The 22690-nt window shown below is 40.9% G+C and overlaps 1 protein-coding gene across 4 annotated transcripts in view; it reads right to left on the bottom strand.

Annotated features, from left to right (window-relative positions):
* The window catches only part of THSD7B (thrombospondin type 1 domain containing 7B), a 367181-nt gene that overhangs the window by 283869 nt on the left and 60622 nt on the right, over positions 1 to 22690 (bottom strand). For all 4 annotated transcript variants that reach the window (XM_053405725.1, XM_053405703.1, XM_053405718.1 and 1 more), the window contains exon 2: positions 14390 to 14564. In XM_053405725.1, the coding sequence (XP_053261700.1) occupies positions 14390 to 14528 (139 nt within the window). In that variant the 5' untranslated portion in view covers positions 14529 to 14564. The remainder of the gene's footprint in view (positions 1 to 14389; positions 14565 to 22690) is intronic.

The following is a 22690-nucleotide window of genomic DNA, read 5'->3' as shown; positions in this document are numbered from 1 at the left end:
CCCCACGAATTTGAAGAGAGAATTGGGTCAGATACACACCACAGTTTGAAATGCATAAAAATGTTAAAGCACGCAGAGCATCAAATGATTTCCTCCATTTACATTTTTTGCATAAGATGTCAGTGTATGAAACTGCACAAATGATCAGCTTCAAGAATTTAGCAACATATACTGAGAGGAGAAAAACATTCTTTTCCCAAGTTTCCAAGAGCTGCAATCCTAACCCCATTTATTAGGGGGTAGGTCCCCATTTAATTCAATAGACTTTCTTCTGAGTAGACACAGTTAGGCGTGAGCTGTTGCACACTAAAGAAAAAACCCTGTTGGTGATTTTTTTTTATGTTCGTTTGACAGCTCATCTATAAGTACATGAGATTTCTTTAGCCCCTGGACACTGTGAGCCATTTTGCATGAATGGGAATGGTGAAAAGACAGGAGACTCAGCTAGACTGGTAAAGAAAAAGCGACTTATATGCATTGTATATGCGATATAACATTGTGCTACCAGATGGCGATGTGGAGTCCTGCTTTTCTCTACTTGTTTTTCCTGTTTAAATTTACAACACTTTAAACTGAAATGCTTCTTTCCAGCCAGGGTTTTAAAAAAAAACCACAAAACAAGTTTCTCCATGTTATTACATAGTGGCAGATGAAATTGACTTATTATGTTTCAATTAGAATGTTCTGCTGAGGCTCACATAGTTAACCATGGGTCACTGGTGTTAATACTGAAACTGCCGCTTAAGTTAAAAGTGCTTTTATTTAATTATTCTGTTACTAGTTCTAAATAGAGAGTGCAGTCAGTTCAGCTGACCAGAGAACAAGCTAAGATTTAGGACTTTAAAAAAAAAAAGTAGTACAGGACACAGTGGAGTTCCAACAACCTTGTTGTGAAGGCAAAGGTCAACTGGAAAAAGAAGCATATTTTAATAATCCTTCCTGCCTAGGAGGAGGCAATCTGGATGAGGGGAACCATGCCAGATCTGGAAGGCTCTTCCCTGAGAGGCTGTAGTTACACAGTTCCCCAAAGGGGAAGAAGTCAGTAGATCTTGAGAGGAGTCCTTTTATTTTATTTTCTACCAAGAGGCTTAAGTTATGCAGCTCAAAGCATGGGACATTTAAGAGCTTCTCCTGATACATACATATACACGTGCACAAATAATGTGTAGCACAAGTAGAAAAAAATGATTTAGTATTATTGTTTTCATAAAAGATGAAAAGAAAAAGGGGATTGTTTTCTAGTGTCTATGAGTATTTAATTATTGCTATGATATAGCAACATTTTTATATTGTAGTATATATTTGCATATATTCACATATATATATATTTATATTGTATGTATCTGCATATGTTTGCAGATACACACACACACAGGTGTATTGCATATATTCTACATTTATTCTTATATGCAAAACCATGGTTTAGCAAGAAGAAGAAGAAAAAAGCCTTGGTGAATCCTGCTCTCGCACATGGTACTGTAAGTATATAACACCTGTGTGCACACAGGTATCTGTGAATAAAGCCCCAGATATTTTGCAGAGGAAATAGCGCTTTTACTTTCATTCCTATGATCTTTCAGAGAAGGCCTAGAGGGAATCCATTAGTAACAGGCCAGTTGGGTGCTATCAGTTATCAGCCACCTCATATGCGCTGCAGCTGTTCACTAGTTCCCTCCCCCCCCCCCGGCACACTTATAAATGTACCTCAAATCTGATTTGGGACCTCGTGTGCTGTAATGATTAAATCATTGTGAGGGCTCCAAAAGCTGGTCTACTCCTCCCAGAATCAATCAAGGACAAACTAATGAGAATATCAGCAAAGGTGAAGATATTCACCTGGCAACTTTTTAATTTGCGGTACATACATCCTTTTGCTGTTTCCACAGCAAGTATAAGGATAAATGCTGATGGAGATGACATTAAAAGTAGAAAAATCCCAAGATTAGCTTTTATTATTTATGGTAATAGTGCAAAATTCATGTACAGGTGTGGCAACATCATCCCTTGAGACTTTAAGAAGTACAGATGCTGTTTTTCAGAAAGATCCATTTGCAGGGGACAGCTTTAATCCCTTATCTTCCTCAAAAGCCCAATTTATTCCAGTGTCATAGGCTTGTTATCCTCAAATATCATTCATCCACCGTCTGTGCATTTTCAGAAAGTATTCTAGTAAAGGTCAGCAGTCAAACGCCCATCAATACACACTAAAGAGGTGAAAATGTTAAGTACTGGAGCTACCCTAGTACACCTTCAATGCTAAACTTCCTAAATTGTATTCTGATTTCACATAACTTTCTAGGAGGGCAAAAACTAGGCCCCACTTGAGAGCCACCAGGCCAAACATAGGGCACCAATGCACTAAATAGTTGCATTGGAGGGAGCAAGCACAATGAGCCCCACTAGTGCAATGGGACTTTCTCTCATCTCCTCCCCTGGTGTGTGTCCCGCCCCTTCCAAATCAGCTGGGGGGGGGAGTTCTGAAGAACCCCCAGAGCAGCATGCAGGGTGGGGAGACAGGGTCTATCATTCTGTCTGGCAAGCAGAAATGCTTGTGCTGATGGAGCAATCATAATAGCATTATGTTGGATTACACTCCATATATCATCGTCTGACAGATAACCCCTGTTTCACTAGTCCCAGGCAGACATTAAAATGGGAGGGAGCCTAAATTTCTGGTGAGACTCATTTCATGGATAGTGGGTTGAAATATGCTTGCTGCCTGATTAGTTATGCAGACCTGCAATACAGCAGTGGTAAATGTGGAAATAATAGAAGTAATCCTGAAGATGCTAACATAATTTGACTAGCTGGGAACCACAGAGGTATATTACAGCAAGCTCCTCGTATTTTTTTCTCTTCTCTCCCATCACCATGTCCCCCTTTCTGCCCAACCTCTCTCTTTCACCTACAGTCCAATATCATGACCTCTCTGGCTACATTCTTCCTGCTTTGCTCAATTGTTCACACTCATGCAGATTTAATCTCCTGTTGTGCCCTGGCTGAACCAAAGATTGTTGTTTTTCCTACTTTTATGGCCTACATTTAGATGCCAAGGATTTCTCCAGCTGCCATGTCTAACATTTTTGTTTTGTACCTTTATTCATCCTGCTAATCTACATGAAGCATTTTCTTTTTCTGTTGCAGGTTGAAAGACAGCAGGGTGTGGGATTTTTCCAGTATACTGCCGAGACTGTCACAAGTTTGACTCTCTGCCTACTGAAAAGAAATTGTGAATTTGTATTCGGTGCAATGAGCTCTTGGGTCATTCCCTCATGGTCAAGGTGGCTGAGAGAGGCAGAGAGGCTGGCAGACAAGACCTCTGGGGGTGTGATAACTGCATTCCAATACCAGGATGATAGTTCCCCTCTTGCCATGGAGTATGAGGGTCTAGGGGGAGGTAGACAGACAGAAGACAAAGAAATCCCTTAGAAGGGGCCCACTACTTGGGAGATGAACAGTTATCCCTTTGCACCTAGAATACTCCTCCTGAGGAAAGGGAAGATCCTTGTAGTGGGAGATTCAATCATTAGCGACTTTGATAGCTAGGTGTGTGGTGGGTGTGCAGCTTGCAGAAGGTCCTGGAGAGCCGGCTAAGTAGGATGTTGAAAGCTAAGATCTTCAACATGACTTTCTCTGAAATGCTACAGTTTCCATGCACAGGGCCACCTAGACAGGTTCCCTGCACAATGCCAACTAGAAAGACTCAGCTGTGTAGTCTGAATGATGGTAGTGTTGGGAGAAGGGTTTGACTTTGTTAAGACACAGTGGGATGTGGTTAGGCGCTGGGTCTGTACAAAAGGAATGGGCTCCACTTGAGCCAGATGGAACTAGACTGCTTGCCCTTAAAATAAAAAAGGTGGAGTCAAGCTTCTAAAGACCCAGCAGGCAATAAGGAGCATGCTGTTCAGAACAAATCAACTCCCAGGAATGAGCAGGGAGATGTTAATGATTGCTCAAAGGAGGGGAGGTAGAATTAAGCACCAAGAGTGCAGGGACATATGTTAGTATTTCAAGGACAGCAAAGCACCGTAGGCTAGACCAGGAATACTGAAGACATTTGAAGAGAGAGATACCATACGTAAGTGTTTGTAGGTTAGCGCTAGAAGCCACCAAGCCATAATGCTTGGTGTTAAAGGAGATCAAGTGAGCATAACAGAAACCTAGTACAGTCATACCTTGGTTCTTGAACGTAATCCGTTCCGGAAGTCTGTACAACTTCTAAAAACATTCAAAAACCAAGGCACAGCTTCCGATTGGCTGCAGGAGCTTCCTGCACTCAACTGGAAGCCATGGAAGTCACGTTGGACATTTAGCTTCCAAAAAAAGTTCGCAAACCAGAACACTCACTTCCAGGTTTGTGGCATTTGAGAGCCAAAACGTTTGAGTCACAAGGTGTTCGAGAACCAAGGTACGACTGTAGAATGGAAATAACCAGAGTGACATGTTTGTCTCTACAGGAAGGACAGGGAAGGGTATTCTGGAGGTGGCCATGCTCTGTACATCAAAAGGAGAAACACAGAAAAACCCAAGGGGGAAGACTCCCCCTACCTCCCACTGGAAAGTTACTCATAAGGAAATGCAGCCCTTAGGCTGAAAAAGTTTCCCTATCATTGTTCTAGAAAAAGAAGTCTAAAGCCCCACCAGGGCTTGTTTCATGATTGCATGGGTCCTTTACCAACCATGTAGAAGCACTGTTTAACTTTCCCAAGTAGGGTTGAAAACAGTGATAGTGTGGACTTTAATAGTACATTTGTTATAAGATTAAAACCAAATGTTGTTTGTAAAAATGTGGTACAAAATACTGCGTATCTGACCCTTGAGTTAGGAAACAGACGTAAGATGGATTCAAACCAGTAAGTTGCCTATTACATGTATGCTCTCAAGCCAACAAGGTACTCCCAATTTGAAGCACAATTAACCCTTGTTGCCTTTGGTAGGGCAAATTATGCAGTAACCTGGTATAAATTGCAGCCTGAATAATTTTCTTTTGTTATTTAATTAAGAGCATCTTATATTTAACATTCCCAAAATGTCCCCTTTAGAATAATATATTATATACCTTGACAGATTAATTAGTTAAAAGCAAGACAGTTAATTGATAAAAAATAAACCTTAATCAGTCCCACTGAAAATCAATTTGTGCTCCATCAGCTGCTGCTAAGAGACTGTGGAGAATACAAAGATCCAGAAAAAACCCCACATCTTATCTATGAACCACAGTAGCCCTGCCGCTCCGGCCTCAAATCATATCAATGGAGTTAGAACAGAACAGTTTGAAAATTGACTGGACGGTGTCAAGAACACGAACTGCTTGGATTTGGAAATGGTACAAATAACAGTATGCATTTCGTCATGAGTTCAGAAATGCCTAATTATACCCAGGAAAAAACACCTAAAATGCATTGCTTACCAATTTCTGTGTAATACCACACACCCCAGTACATCTTAACAGATGGAAATCTGGTTAGAATAGTTTTTAAAGATTTTAATTACTGCTGTATATTTTTAAATTTACTGATGGTATTCTGCCATTTTCTAATAGAGCCAACAGCACAGACAACTACTATGGAAAGAAATGTATAATTAATGCACATTACTAATTTAATTATGGAATCTTCCATACGCATAAAATGTCATAACTAAAGACAGTGATGTCTCAGGGCTTCCAAGGGACTAGAAGCAAAAATGATTTGCCCTATTAAGAAGGCATATAAAATGACACATAGAACCATTTCTGAAGGATCAAAAGAGAATGGACTTTAACCTTGTTACTGGTCTGGAATTTAATGTTGCCTGACATTAACTTCACACTGAGGAAAGTTGAGAGTGTTACTTGACTAGGCTAGACTTGGGGGAAATAATAATGGATTTTGGAAACTTATGTGAGGATTATGGTTCCATAATGTATTCCAGATAAATGAAATTGTCAGGCAAAATATAGATTAGATTACTAGTAATATATGATAAGCTATCATGGGAAGATGCAGTTTAACGGCAAGATTATCACCAGCCACTGCTATCTAGATGCCTTAGCTTGCTGAAACTAATCAATTTTTTTCTCATTATGCAAAAATATGAGTAATAAAATCTAAAAAGAAAATATGAACATACTATTTGGGCTGATAATCTAAGACTGTGTGTTATTGTGTTGAGGCAGAAGGGCACAGATGAAGGCAAAGAGCAAAGGCAGTCCAAAGGCAGAGAGGGGTCTACTGGTAGGCTCCCAATTTGCTACCTGGTTGGGTTCAAAGTTCCTGTGCTTAATTCTAAACAACTTGGGCCCAAAGTACATTAGCCTGATTGCTTATGTCCATCCTTGATAATTGACATCTTCTTACGGGGCACTTTCAGTGATTCCCCCATGATGTTGAATTGCAGCTGGCCTTTGCCAAGAACCAAGCTTTTGGTGTGGCAGGCCCTGCCCTGTGGAACGCCTTGCCAACAGAAGTCCTTCAGGATTTACTTTCTGCCTCCTTTCAGATACCTTTTAAAATCTGTACCATTCAGGCAGGCCTTTGGGATCTGATTTTCTTTTAAGCAATCAGTCTTTATTGATGTCATAGTAGGTTTTTTTTAATATGTTGTATACCGCCTTGTTATTTTTGTTTATGAAAGCACAGTAGATACATACTTAAATACAAAAAGGAATAGGCCATTGAATGATTTGCAAGGGTTTCTTTTTTAAACCAGAAATTTTAAAAAAATACCGAAAAAAGCAAAAGTGGGTTGTTGAAGAATCTGCAATAACTAAAGCTGAGGTGAGTATCCCTGTCCCCTTTCACAAAACCCATTTGTTGCCCACAGAAGTTGGCAGAATATTCAGTAAAACTGCTGGGAGTGGGGACAAATTCTAAGCATTTAGAGGTGGGGCTTACCATTCCAGACCACATAGCTAAGGATTTCTCTTTTAACGCATACACACAAAGCTTAGTTGCTGTGTGAACAGTCCAGCACGTTCCTTCCTACTTCCTACTTCAGGGGTAGTGAACCTTTTTTACCTCAAGGGCCACATTCCTCCTGGGCAATATTCCAAGGGCCATTTGGCAGTGGTGGTGGGAAGGACCACAGGCAAAAGTGAACAGAGTGACAAATATTATTTTTAAAAAATCTTTGCCTAGTAACCTACTTTTTTATTCACCCTCACATGCCCCCCTCTGTTCTCCACCCAGATAAGCAAGCAATATCAGAATTCAAGGACACATTCTAGTCATTCAAAAAAGCTGGGTTGCAAAGCAGGACCAATGAAGGAGGTTTCCAAGGGCCAGACAGATGTTTGAAGGACCATATTTGGGCCCCCAAGGCCAAAGGGGTCCCCCACCTGATTTATTGTACTGTTAAAACTAGAATTTGGGGGAGAAGGTACTGGAGAAAAGCTAGGTTTTACTCTGCCTGGTTCGATGGTACAAGCTGACACAACGAAACTGTAGCACAGGATGATGCTGGGCTGCCTCCCTCCCTCCAAAACATCATGCTTACAAGAATGCTGCTTCACAGGCATTTCAACTGATCTTCAGACACAGCAATATTATTGAGCAATTAGCCTTGGGTTATCCATATAAATCATTCAACAAATATACTTCAATGCTTAGGTCAGCTCTGAAGGCACTCACTCTAGTTTCGCTAGCAGTTTCCAGTACAGCAGAACCTCTATTGTGTTGTGTTGTGTGTGTGTGTGTTTTAGAATGATTCAGCATAAACTCACGAAACAACTACCACCCAGAAATGAAACCTCTCTCATTGTTGAGTAGGCAAAAGCTAAACGTTTCATATGTTGACTTGATGAATAATATTTGTGTGCGGATCCTTTTCCCGAGAAACAGTCGGGGAGCGAGTTGTGTTAAGCTTTCTTGCTGCAAGGATGTCAGCACCCTTTTCGTGGTGTTCCGATTGGATTCTCTTTGAACATATGCCCTTTCAAGTGAAATTAATCAATCTCTTTATCGCTCCCGCAGCATCTGGAGCTATAATCATTACCCAACTGCTGAGAAAGAAATGAAACCACTAATCGCATAGGGAGTAGGGCTTACTGTTCGGAGCAAGAAAGTTTTTTATTAAGTTCTAATTTGAAAAGTGATTTTTCATGACCAGCCTTCCAAGACACAGGGCATAAAAGGAAACTCTGCTTCAGCAAAGCCTGCGAGTTTCTGCCCAGTATACATATTCCGAACTGCGATAAAGTGAAACACTTTTAATTATGCTTTTTAAAAAAGAAAAAAAATGTACATTTGAATGTAATAATCATACATTATAATCCAGTGAAAGTGAATCATCTTTCTTTCTTTCTTTCTTTCTTGCATCCCATTGAATTCAGTGGGAGAGATTTCAGGGCATTCTTACAAATCAGTTCTATTGAAGTCAAAAAGCTTAACTTTGGTTGAATCGCACTGCAGTGGCACACAGAGGGATGCTGAGGAAAATTAGCCCTACTAAAATCACCCATCGCTGCTGCTATCTATAATTTTGTTTAAAATGCTGAGCAGGGGCATTTTGAATTGTGGAAAAAAATGTGTATATGGATCTGTTCAGTTGCAATCAATCTGGACATATTAAGATATCAAGCCATTAATGAATGTCTGTCAGGTGCTGTGCTCTGAATATCTATAACTGTGGAAATATTAAACACACACACACACACAGTAAAATAAATATCTCAGAGGTGTTTTTTTTAAAAAAAACCCACATAAAACCTCACAGTGAAGAATAAGTTTAGAAGTGCAAAGATGTTCTCTTAAGAGCCATGGTGGCTAACGCAGAAGGCTGGGAGACCACCAGTAGGTAGAGACAGGGCCAATGACTGACAAAGCTCACACTGTGAGTAGTTGAATGGAAGGCAGCAGCCAGGGGAGGACTAAGTGCAGACTGAAGTTGGTGGGACATTACCTCCATTTGCCCTAATGGACCAGTTTCCAGTGGGGAAGAACATGTTAAGAGCTAGGTAATAAGGTGGGTACAGAATTTCTGTTAGCTAGTGACTTTAGAGGTATGGCAGGAGGGGGTGAGGAACCCGTGGCCTTTTTGCCAGACTACAACCCATGGTGGCTGGGGTTGGTGAGATTTGGGGTCCAACAACGCCATGTGTTACCCTACACCTGATGAATGCAATACATTTCGGATGACCAAAACTTGTTGTTGATGTTGTTTTTCTTTTAAGACCAGATGGTGTTTTGCCCTTTGGAAACTGTATGAATTATAAGACATAATTAACACCAAATGTTGGGTCACAGATAGAAGGGAGAGGACAGCAGTTTCAAGATGTGGCAGATGTGATCATACTAGAAGGAACAAAGGTATGTAACATAAAAGAAAACTATAAACATTGACAATGCTACTTTTATTAATTGATATAACTTTTTTTTTACCAAAACGATATAACAACACGATCCCATAGTCACTGCAGTAAAACATTATGCTAAATGCTGGGAGAGCATTTCTCACATCAACTTTGGTGGAAAAACGGAGTAAGTAAATATTTGGTTTAATTTGGCTACCTATATTAGAATTAAATGAGGAAGGCAAGTCATAGCCACAAAAAAATGGATAAACAAGGCTCACTCACCATAAATTAATGCATTTATTTAATGATCAGCAAGAAAAATAACACAATATTAAATTGATTTTTTCAACTTTTGGAAATGATGGATTTTAATGTTGACAAAAAAGTTGGAAAATCTGGATAATAAAGCCACATAAGCAATGGATGTAAAAACTATAAAAAAATTGCAATGAAAGTTGCAACAGTATAGACAAAATCAGGTTTTAAAAGCTCCAGAAAATAAAAAATTTGCTGCTACTGCTGTTTTTCCTACTCTTATTTGTATTGCTGTTATTACTGCCTGCTCTTTGACAGGACTTCCACTGGCGGGGCTCATCAGGTGAATCCTTCCCAAAGTATTTATTTTGGCATCGCTCTAAGCAACATGGTGAAGCGCTCGTCATCAGAGACAGCTCCAGCATTATTCAGAGGAAGCTTAACCCCAGTATCATTTATCTAAGGAAAGCCCCAGTGGTTCACACCAAAGATCATCCCCAGAGTGGCTGCTGCATAAGGTAATTTCTCACAATAACTGATATGCATAATGGATCATGTAACTGCAAGTCTAATCAGTCCCTGGAATATGTGCTACATCTATTGCAAGTGGATGCCTTTCTTTCACAGAAATTAAGGCGCAGCCTCTAGCAAGCATGTTCTCCTGTAATTGGATTAAGTCTAAATTTATAGTTTCTAGGATAGTACCACTACCTTTCCTGCAGTGGACACTGATTGGCTCAGAGATCTCTTGTGACCCCCCAGCGAAAAAATCCTATTGTGTTGTTTCATGGCAGTTCACTGCCTCTGCCCTTTGCCATGTATTGCCCCTCAAGAGAGCTTGTCCTGAATGAGATTACTCTGTGTGTCAGATCCCATGCTCATCAGGAAGCTCTATGGTCTTCATAGGCTGATCCACACCACTCTTTTCATGAATGGCTTCGGGGGAAGATTTCTTTTCCTTAGCTAGATTCATCACCCTTACCCTACTTTCACCCTTTCCCTGCTTCTAAACTATATCTAGCTGGGATCCTTGCAGGATAATGCAAACCATTATCTCCCCAAAATAAAAGCATTTAGTTCTCTGAAACTTTACTGGCGATTTCTGAGAAACATATTGGGTGTGTGGGTGTGTTTATTATGTATTTTGTTTTTTATTTTGTATTTTTATGTTGTGAACCACCCTGTGATATTCGTATGAAGTGTGGTATACAAATTTAATACACGATAAAAAATAACAATAATAAAATAGCAATTAAAAAAAACCATGTCACTCTTTGTTGAGCATTTTGTGTAAATAAATATTCAAAGCATAGGAAAATCCTCCAAGCAAGCTTCTGTTAATTTATCCTAAAATAAGGATAGTAATTGCAAAATAATTATGTCCAGTACAATTACATTTGTTGAATGCAACCATATCCATTAAAGACATGCAAAATAATGACTGTCCTTATTATCTATAATTCAAATATCAGTGAGGAAAGGGAACCAAATGCTATATTCTGTTTTGTTTCCCTTAACATACTTTTCCATGTTTACCCCGATACTTCATCTATTTAGAAATCAGAAACTGGTATGTTCTTCACAAGTGTTTTGATCACAAATATCACAAACAGAAATAGAGATTAGCTCATTTTCAATGGCATTTTAAGAATCTTTAAAACTTCTGAGGTATTTCATATAATCAATGAAGGCATACCTGCAAAGGTCAAAATATTTCCAGGAGAAGCACCCAAAGAGGGTGTTCACTTTCTTATGAACAACAATGCACATCTCTAAACACTTTCAGTTCACAATAGAAACGTAACAATGAACATGAGAAACTTCACTTACTCTGAAATTATATCTTGGAACATCCCCCCCCCCCCGAGCTACTTCATGAGATCAGCACTCCATATCTCTGCTGAATGTGCTATGCTCTGAGCAAAATATGTAACATAGCTATTTTTCTTTCTTAAAATTTTCACTAAGTGAATATAAGTGACAATAACATCTATTTTTAGAAGGCTCCAAATTGCATTAGCTTATTTCTTATGTAATCTAATTTCAGCATCTTCAAGTTTTAAAATTTATCACTATGTGCTTACAATGCTTCTGTTTAACTATGATATAAAGTCAAGGCTACAAACCTAAGCATGCTTACTTATTGCTTGTTGCATTCCAGTGTGCTCATTACAGCATGAGTGCAAGAAAGCAGCTGCAGAGCCTGAATCTTTGCATTTTCCACAGGGAAAAGGAAACTACCAAGTCAAAACCAAGCATGGAAATCAGGAACCAAATAATAACAATCATGATAATAATTGTCTCATTCACATGACTGAAAGTGACATTAAGGAAAACAGGCAGACGATTCCTATTTTCTACTGCATATTGCTATATGTATATATTAGAATTGAATCAATTGGCCCACAAGATAGTTAAACTTTGGCCCCATGCATTCTCCTTTCTGTGCAATAAAACTACATGGAGTAAACCTGATTAGGTGGAACTGACCATTCTTCTCAACATAAAAAGGTGATAGTTTGGACTTACAGCTATGATGCTGCCAAAATGAACTCTGTGATGGGCTTCCCTTGAAGATGTTCTGGAAACTGCAACTGGTGCAGCCTTTAGAAAATTGACCTGTGTGCACTGGCGGAAGAAGAGGAGTGGGGGGGGGAGCCTCCGGCAGTGCAATCCCGGTGGGGTGCCATCGCGGATGCTCCCCCCCGCCCGCGCTGGGTGCCACTCCCCTGCAAGCAGCATGCCATGCCCCAGGACATGCGCAACGCCCCCAAGACACGCGCCAGCCCCGCCCCCGCCTGCTCTCCACCCCCCCGATGCCAGAGCATGAAGCTCTGCCACTGCCTGTGTGTCTGCACAGTCATGTAACATCTAGTTTGCGGAGCCTGCACTGGCTGTTTCTATCCCACCAGGACAAATTTAAGGTGTTGGTATTGACTTATAAAGATCTTCATTATCTTGAACCCTGGTATCTGACAGAACACTTTCCCTATATCAGCTGACCTGGGCTCTGGGGTCAGAAGAGGGGTCTTTCTCACTCTCTGGTTTGCCCCCCCCCCAGATAGGGACATGGGGTCAGGAATCCTATGTAATTTACATGTGTGGAAGTGTAGAATTCTCTCCCACTCGAGGCAACCATTGCTCCAAATTTGCAAAGGTTTGGACTCTGGATTAAAACATGCTTGTTGGAATTTCACTTAAGCTAGTCAAGTTTTTTTGGGGGGTTATGTAGGAACTGCTACTATTGGTTGTGATTGTTCTATCATATTTTTATGATTTTAGTGGTATTTTATTCTTGTGATTGAGCTGTATCTGATTATGTCATACTCGGAGAAGACATAATTATATATAAACATACCCTTGGGGAAGGCTCAGGCAAAGTTTTCTTCTTCTTCTAAACCAACAAGTGATGAACTTATTGTTTAAACTGTCAGAGGTAAGCAAAGAAAGGTGGCCTTGAGAAATCCCAACATGACTGCTTTTGCATTTGCTACTTGTTGGACAAGACAGGCAAGGTTAGTGAAATATACGTTATGCCTTTTTTGAAGGAAAAAAGAAAGAGATGCATAGTCAGTTACACATATTTATCTCTAAGACATCTTTTAGATGTGATATAATTTGGGACATTAAGTTAAGATACTACAGTAAAAAAGAATAGTGGTCAGTCTTACATCTCTTTAAAATTTTGTTGGATATATTTGTTCCCCTTGCCTCCAGGCCCTTGAAATTTTTTGAATGAAGTCCCAGGGATGGTGAACATGTGGCACTCCAGATATAACAAGGCATTTGGACCTACAGAAACCCAGACTTGTGGGGTGGAGGAAGAAAGAAACCACCACTTTGTCTTGGCACAAACCCAGAATAACTTTGAAGAGCTATGCTTGATTAACTACTAAAACTCAAATTATGGGCTGATTGCTTCAGGGAATGACCACTTCCCCTTGTACAACTTACAGATGTAGACTAATTCCTGCTCTGTCCATGTGCAAAAATCGGTCACTCTGCCAAAGAAATGCATGAATTTAAATTTGTCCAAAGTTCTCTCCTCTGGTCTTCCTTCAAGTTGTACATACAAGCAAATAGAACAGTACTTAACTACTGTAGGCCCAGCTATCAGGTTAAATTTGAAAGTATTTTTTTTCTCTTATCTTATGCATCTTTGAAACTATTCATCTTTTTTTTTTTTGAGAAAAAAAAGGACTAACGACTTCTCTACAGCTTCAAGTAAAATGTGCAGTACAGCCCCCTGGAATTATACCAGAATACAGGTGGGGAAAATGTGTAGAGGTATCTTCATACTCTCGTGCCACATTTTAAAAAAAAAATGCATGTGGAAAGCTAGTCTATCAAGAAGATGGCATCTAGCCCCACACTTACTAATTTGTTTTTACATGAAGAAAGATTTATACTCAGAAGAGTCAACTTCACCTATGTTCTAAAGAGCTTGAACCACCTGATATTCTGAAAAGGCAGTTTGGCTCAATGTATCTAAGTTAGGGATTCCCAAACCGTGATCCACAAGCTTCATTCAGGTGCTCTGCTGCACACCTGTGAAGAACAGCAGGAGCATTGCCACCTGGAAGGTGAACAGAATAAATGGGAAGTGACAAGAGGAAGAGGCACTTGAAAGCGGAGGAAAGGATTAGCAGCAAAGTTAAGGGGGAGCTAAAATTAAGACGTTTGGTTTTAAAAAACATACAGTACATTATAATTGCTACAACAGATAGGTAAAATCATTAAGTGGACCTCCAAGACCCACAGCGATTTTCCAGTGGACCATGGAGCTAAACGTTTGGGGACCACTGGCCTAAACTCACACAGAATCACAGTCACAGTAAGGAAGAATATGTGCGTCCCTACCTGTTTTCCAGACAAATGGATGCGATTTCCTGCCTTCCAAATCAGATGTGTGTAATAATAAGAGAGCAAGCACAACCAAGCACCTTCTTGTGCTCTGCCATGCCCAGTGAGCGCAAAGCCAGCTATCCCTTAGAACCATACTTCATGAAGTTCAATCCAGATCACTTCACTATTCCTAAAGTAAAGAGAAGGGAGGTGGGAAATAGAGAAAGAGTTAGTTAAAGAGGAGCAGGGTCACCAGCTAACCCTTTAAATATGCCACTTGTACAGATTTTATGAAGGAATGTAGCAATCTTGTAGCCTATGGTATGGGTCAATATAATACTATGTTCATAAGAACATTCACCTCTAAGTGGTGTCTCATATTTTCATACACATATTGCCACTTACATGTCAAAAACAAACATGTACAGTGGTACCTCAGGTTAAAGACGCTTCAGGTTACAGACCTCGGGTTAAGAACTTTGCTTCAGGATGAGAACAAAAATCATGCTCCGGCGGCGTGGCAGCAGCAGGAGGCCCCATTAGCTAAAGTGGTGCTTCAGGTTAAGAACAGTTTCAGGTTAAGAATGGACCTCCGGAACGAATTAAGTACTTAACCCGAGGTACCACTGTATATGATAAGAAGCTGGGATTGGCTGTATATACAACAAGACAAACATGGGTGGCACTCACTACAGCAGAAAATGTATGTGGTTTCCCCTATGCAGAAGTGACAGTCAACTTGAAGCGGGCCCTAATATTCCACTAAGGTATTTTATACAGAAATAAGTCTTACACTACATGGTTGAACTACTTATTACACACACAAAAGCACATATATCACTGGACCCTGTTAGCCCTTTTCCCTTCAAAGAAAGAGTGTTTTATCGAGGAAGCGACTGGAGAAATGGAAGAGATTCTTATTCCCTGTCTGCTTGCCACCACCACTCTCCACTTTCAGAGAATTTCTGCAAAGGCCCTTTGAGGTTTGATATTATTATTTCTTATTTACCTTACTAGGATATTTAATATAATCCACCCCTCTAATGGAAATACACCACTTTGCAATAGCAAAATTAATATGACTTGGGATATGAGGTGGCATCAAATGTCACTTACAGTGACATTTTGAGGAGAATATGAAGATCTCTGCAAAGCAGAAGTGATCCAGGCTGCTAACAGGGTTTTCTGGGTCCAGTACACTACATGTGCATTTGACCCTCTACCACGTCTACAAAAGAGGACACACACAAACTTACATGACAGCTGTGTATGCTTTGTGCAATTCTCAAAGTTAGGTAAATTTGGGGCAGAGAGCACCAAAATAAATCAGGGTGATGTTTGATAGACAGAATGTCAACAAGTGCAGCTTTTCCCAGATTTACATTTCCTTACAAGATATAGCTAAATCTGTTGAATTTCTGCCTGCCTCACAGCTGATAAAGGCACAAGGTTCTTCCAGTAGTCTTGTGCCATCCCTAAACCATGTAAAAATTGAGTTTCATGAGCTGCAAACCAGCTGTTTTGCTTTATTTATATTTGCCTAGAAAAGATAACAAGGGAGTGTACAACACACACAAAAAAAATACTATGAGGATAATCTTGCATAGGGATACAGTGGCCATATCCACTAGAGCAATAGCAGCATATCTTCTCTCCCTGTGACAGAATAATTATAGAGTACAGGATTGCTCTGTCGGTATGTTAGGACCCATATTTGTAATAGGAAAGCATACTGCCAACTTGCAGGATGTTTCACAAAGCTGAAATACAAATGGTAGCATCTCAAACACCAAAATAAATGCATCAACAAAAGTCAATTGCTTTGTTACCAAGAACAAATTTATAAAACATTGAACTCCCTTTCCCATTCCATGCATTTATTCTGCCTGCCAGGCATTTATCTCAGATTCTAACATTTTACATTTGCTACTGGTCATTTCCCTCATGTTTTGTAGCGTGAAGCTTCATATCTCATAATACGAAGAGTCAAATATTAGGAACAGGTTTCGTTCCACAAAAGGTTAGTTGCATCATTTTTGGTGCTTTTCTTTATAGTTATCAGTTATTAAAAGCTTCTTTCCAAACTATTACATTTGTAACCTTATAAAATGAACTATTATTACTATACACAATACATGGTGTGCAGATAAGGCAAAGATAAGCCTGAAAATACCACACAAAGTAGATGTACAAAATAAAAAAAACCCTTTTTTAAAAAAGATAGTTTTATTTAAATTACTCTGAAACAGTCTCTATCATGATAAACGTATGCAATTATATTTATCAGATAAAGGCTACCCAAAATGGAAGTGAAATGACATTTTTATCTAACTTCATTCACGTATATAGCTTAGCCAATAGCAAATGGCAATAATTTAGAAGCTATAGAGATGGTCTTGCTGGAAAAGAAGAAGCAACGTAAGTTAGTTTAGCCATTCAATGGAGCTTCTCTGTGAAAACAGTAAACACTCACTCAGCTTGAATTAGATTCCAGGGCCTATGCTGGCGCAGGAAAATAATTGCTACTATTATTTAAAACCTCTCCTGCACCTCCTGAAGCAGCTACATCATTGGATGGATCATTGAGAACTTTGGAATACTAACCCATTCAGAATTTCCCGGCTAATTACAATCTGAGCCCCAGCCTTACTGCAATTCAGACTCAGCCCGTACTTAGCTCAGCCCTAGTCACCCTCTCCCTTTTCTTGCAGATGGTGACATATGCAAGTGAAAATGTATCCCACTGCCCATGATCCTGCTGGAGACGAATATACTACAGTGGTGCCCCGCAAGACGAATGCCTCGCTAAACGAAAAACCCGCAAGACGAAAGGGTTTTCCGATTTTTAGCGGCTTCGCAAGACGAATTTCCCTATGGGCTTGCTTCGCAAGATGAAAGCCCATAGGGAAATCTCCGGGGACAGCGGGGAAGCGCAGCGCACCTTCTCCTCTGTTCCCGGACCTGTCTTGAAGACTTGCGGTGGGAGGAAGGTTTTCCTCCCCACCGCCAACATTCAGAAGGCTGTTCTGAAGGCTGGCGGTGGGAAGAAAAGCCCTTCTCCCCCGCCAGCCTTCAGAAGAGTTCCCGCAGGGCTGCCTAGGAGCGCCCTCTTAAGCAGAGCGCCCCTCGTGCAGGGCAGCAGGCTGCTATCCGCAGCTTGGAGAGCCCTGCGGGGAAGTCCTGCAGGGCTCCCCAAGCTGCGGATGTCTGCCCCGCGCGAGGGGCGCTCTGCTTAAGAGCGCCCCTCGTGCGGGGCAGCAGGCTGCTATCCGCAGCTTGGAGAGCCCTGCAGGGAAGTCCTGCAGGGCTCCCCAAGCTGCGGATGTCTGCCCCACGCGAGGGGCGCTCTGCTTAAGAGCGCCCCTCGTGTGGGGCAGCAGGCTGCTATCCGCAGCTTGGAGAGCCCTGCGGGCAAGTCCTGCAGGGCTCCCCAAGCTGCGGGTGTCTGCCCCGCGCGAGGGGCGCTCTGCTTCAGAGCGCCCCTCGCGCCGGGCAGCAGGCTGCTATCCGCAGCCTAGGCAGCCCTGCGGGAACTCTTCTGAAGGCTGGCGGCGGGAGAAGGGCTTTTCTTCCCACCGCCAGCCTTCAGAAGGCTGTCCCCGGACCTGGTCTGAAGGCGGTCTCCATAGGAACGCATTAATTGATTTTCAATGCATTCCTATGGGAAACCGTGCTTCGCAAGACGAAAAACTTGCAAGAAGAAAAAACTTGCGGAACGAATTAATTTCGTCTTGCGAGGCACCACTGTACTAAACTGTTCTTCCCTGGGTTGAGCAGGTTCCTAAACTGCAAATCCCAGATTTTATTGCAGAACCCAAATCCAGTAAGAACATTCGTATTTTGCTTTGTTCTCGTTTCTGCATGTTATTGAAAAACCACACTCATGCTACAATACTGGCATGCCTACTGAACACAGTGGAGGTGGCTTATGAGTAAACTTCCAACAAGCATAAAACAACCCCCCCCCCCCGTAGTGCCACAAATCCAACTCAATAGTGTAAAATTGGAAAGTATCGATCACTTCTCATACCCGGGCAGTTACCTTTCCACAAGGGCCGACACTGATGCCAAAATCCAGCATCGCCTGAGCTCAGTGAGTGCAGCTTTCTCCCGACTGAAGTGCAGAGTGTTTGGGAAACCAAAATGCTTGTTTACAAAGCATTTTGTAAAGTACTACCAACCTTACAGTATGCTTGTGAAACACGGACCACTTATAAACACCATCTCCAACTCCTCGAAATATACCATAAATGATGTCTCCGAAAAATTTTACGCATCACTTGGAAATACAGGCGAACTACTGCCAGTGTACTGGAAGAAGCAAAGATCACTAGTGTCGAAGCAATGATTCTCTCAAGGTAAATCTTAAAAAATGTAGTATAAACACCAACAATTGGAAAACACTGGCTTGTGAGCACTCCAATTGTAGAACAACCTTTACCAAAGGTGTCATGGGCTTTGAAGACGCTCGAAGTTGGGACGAAAGGAAGAAACGTGCTAAGAAAAAGGCACGCTTGGCAAACCCTCACCATGATCAACTACCACCCAGAAACCTATGTCCCCACTGTGGAAAGACGTGGGGATCCAGAATTGGCCTCCACAGTCACTTATGAACGCACTGTTAAGACCGTGTTCATAGAAGACAATGGCTGGAAGGAAATCTGTGTATATTATGAGGCTGTTGCTTCTAAGTCTCAGCATATTGTAATTTCTTAAGAAAGGCAGCAAAAACAGGCTGGCGCTTTCTCTGACATGAATGTAGAGGTTATATCAATTCAGGGAAAACAGGAATAAATTAGAGCAGGCTGAGCCAGATTCTCATCTCTCATATGCCAGGTTAACTACTTGGTTCCAATAATTTGCACCCAAGTAAAATAGCAAGATCAGAATCACATGCAAGGTTTCCATAACACAAACTGACACACTAAATTTTTTGTCAAGTTGATAAAATAAAAATGTACAGACACCATATGCCAATCCACAGCACCATGAATAAATTGCATTAGGGGGGCCTCCAATTTTCAGATTAAAATTAAGTTACTGTGTATCTCAGCTTCCACATGCAGTAGTATGGCTGATGAAGCAGGGAATGCTTGTGTATTTTCCATTCAGCATTCAGCAGGGGATATATATGACTTACATGCAAACAGGTAGTATACCCTGCCATTTCAAATTCCTTTCATGCATTGTGCCAATTGATTCACTCCTTTTGTAGATGGAAATCATTAAGAATAAATGAAAATTTTAAGTTGAAACTGTGCTATGGAAACAACTTATTATTATTATTATTATTATTATTATTATTATTATTATTACCACTTAACATTTCTTAACTGCAGACTGATTACAGAACAAAAAGAGGCTGGTCTGTGAAGGGCTGAGCTGCTGCAGGAAGGGGGGAAATCAGAAGGGAAAAGGCAAAGATTGTTTCTTTTTTTCTAAGGCCTATGGATCAGTGGTAGAGCATCTACTTTGAATGCAAAAGGTCCTAGGTTCCATCTCCAGCTAGGACTGGGACAGTCCCTTCCTGAAACCCCAGAGCCCTGCTGCCAGTCAGTGTAGGTAATCCAGACCTAGGTGGAGCAATGATCTGACTTACTATAAGGCAATTTCCTGTGTTAAGTAGGAAATGCTTGCGAGTTTATGTTGTATCACAAATAGAAGTCCTTTTGGGTACAAAGAGCAGAGAGCTCACCTAAGGCAAGGGAGTTAAGAGGGCATTTTGACTGTGTAGAGTAGGAGTGTGCATTTGCCCAGATACTGAAGTGATGCAGCAAACTTTGAAGATATTCAGACGATAGATATAGATATAGATATAGATATAGATATAGATATAGATATAGATATAGATATAGATATATAGATACTATTTGCTCACAAATAACTGTAGTTCAACATCCATCCCTGGCTTGTATTCCAGCATCTAGGAATACCAACACATTGTGCATCATTCCTCATTATGTAAGAACTATCAGTGTGTACAGAAAACCTTAAAACAACCACTCCACAATGTGTGTCTGCAATGGATTGTATTAGGTAGATACCATAGCAGGGGTGGGGTGGGGAGGTCATTTAATGTTGAGATAAATTGCTTTGCAGTCAAAGACCTGACTCATTAAAATCTAGCAAGCAGGTTTTGGAGTCTTTCTTTTAGTTTTTAGTAAGATTGTGCCCCCACCTTACATCATTAGTTGACACCACCCTGGCAGAGTTATGAAGAACTCTTTAACAATGTGATCCTCTACATTTACTTTCAGAAGAAAACCCCAAGGAGTACAAGAAGCCTTGTCTCCGGGTATATAGGGTTGCAATGTACAGAGGAGTGAAGGCTGTTGTAATAAATATATATCTTTCATTCTGTTGATATAATTAGGAAGAGAAAAGAAACCCACACATTTCCTACTTTAGTACCACAAACCTTGATTTTCAGTGTACGACCTGGAAATTTAATGAAGGAAGCTTTGCATTTAGAAGTTTAATTATGAACTCGGTTAAGTGGATTATAATGAAAGATATCTCTAGCAAGGGAGTCCAAACAGATGCATTACGAATACATTAAGGAAAACACCAGAGAATGAACTTTCCATCAGCAAAAAGGTTTTTAATTAAAAGAATCATAGAACAGAACTCTTCTGTGAAGTGATATTACTCTTATACTCCATTCTATCATTAGGTACTTCCAGCACATGCAAAGAAATGACTCCCAAGTCTGGATACTTTCTGAAAGCACTGCATTGTTTTTTCCATATTTCCTGATGGTGTAGATTGAGCAGGTCATTCAAAAAGATGCAAGTGAAGCCAGGCTTGTTTCATCTGTATGCAAATATATCACATTACACCGCTGCCCATATGCCTGCACTTACATAATAAAACCGTAATCAAAAGATTGGGACAGATTCCTTAGACTACAGAAAATTGAAAGGCAGCACGCATAAGTGAAAATATTTGGGGAAGCGTAAATATGATACAAACAATGCTCAGAAATAATGCCTAAATAGCGCTGGAAGTGAAACTGTTCTGCACCTTATACCTGCTATGCAAATGAGCAGAGAACAGGGAGTAACAAGGAGACAGTGGGAGAAGCATCAATAACACTGTTCGCAATTTTATTTTGCGTGTTTAGAGAGTACCCCACCTCTCGACACAAGTGATCGTGTGTCACATTAGCAAAAAAAATACAAGCAGTAAAATAACACTGAAAATAAAATGCAGGTTAAAATTATGGGGAAATGGAAGTAAATGGTTAATAAGTGGGTAAAATAAAAAGCATACATACATACACAAACACATGTGCAATATATAAAAATTAATTTGCAGATTACAAAAGTTTTTTTTCCAATTTAATTATCACCAGTGTTTCTATAAAAATGCAATCATGTTTAAAATAAAATCTTACGCTTGTATTTAGCGTACGATTGTGGCCTAATCTCTTAAAGCTCAGCAACAGATTGGTCTGCTTCAGATGTAATATCAGACTATGGTTCACTGTTACATGAACGAGCCTCACAGGATCCTCTGGCCAAGCATTTCCAACTTCCAGCAAGCATCACAATGTCTTGCTTCCCTTCTTCATTTAAGTCAAACCACAAATGGCCACATTATCTGAGCTGGCAAACTCTGACCTTTGAGTCCCCAGCAGACCAAATTCAAAACGACTTCCACACAGTGGTGGAGCTTCATGCTCTGGCACCGGGGGGGGGCAGAGAGCAGGCGGGGGCGGGGCTGGCACGCGTCCCGGAGGTGTGGTCGCGTCCTGGGGGCGTGGTGTGCCACCCATAGTGGTGTGGTGCCCAGCGCAGGCAGGCGGGCAGCCACGATGGCACCTGGCCGGGATCATGCTGCCGGGCGCGGTACGCTCCCCCCGCATGCCTCTTCCTCTGCCAGTGCTTCCACAATGTGTCTAATTCTCAAATTATGAATCTTTATGACTGTCAGCCAAACAGCATGGCTATTTGCTTTCTGTTTTGAGGAACACTACTTTGCCGAATAACCCTGTTGCTTCTAGACAATTCTAGAAGCATGGATAGGAAGTGTGCATCCCAAGTATTTGTTGTTTTTGCTGAAACAGAGTCTTGCAGCACCATAAAGACAAACAGATTTACTGTGACATAAGCTTTCATGTAAGCTCTCTAGTCCACGAAATCTTTATGCCACCATCAATCTGTTAGTCTTTAACATGCCACAGTACTTTTTGCTGCTTAGCGTCACAGCCTTAGCTTTCAACATGTATCCTTGCTTAGAATCCTTGCACGCAGAGAGAAAGCATCAAGTGGAAATCAGTCTCTGGGTCTCTAAATAAAGACAGTGTATGAGGGC

The sequence above is a fragment of the Podarcis raffonei genome, chromosome 1 (genome assembly GCF_027172205.1).
Source record: "Podarcis raffonei isolate rPodRaf1 chromosome 1, rPodRaf1.pri, whole genome shotgun sequence".
Lineage (NCBI taxonomy): Eukaryota > Metazoa > Chordata > Lepidosauria > Squamata > Lacertidae > Podarcis > Podarcis raffonei.
Note: the sequence above shows the minus strand (reverse complement) of the source record. Positions and strands in the feature narration are given on the sequence as shown.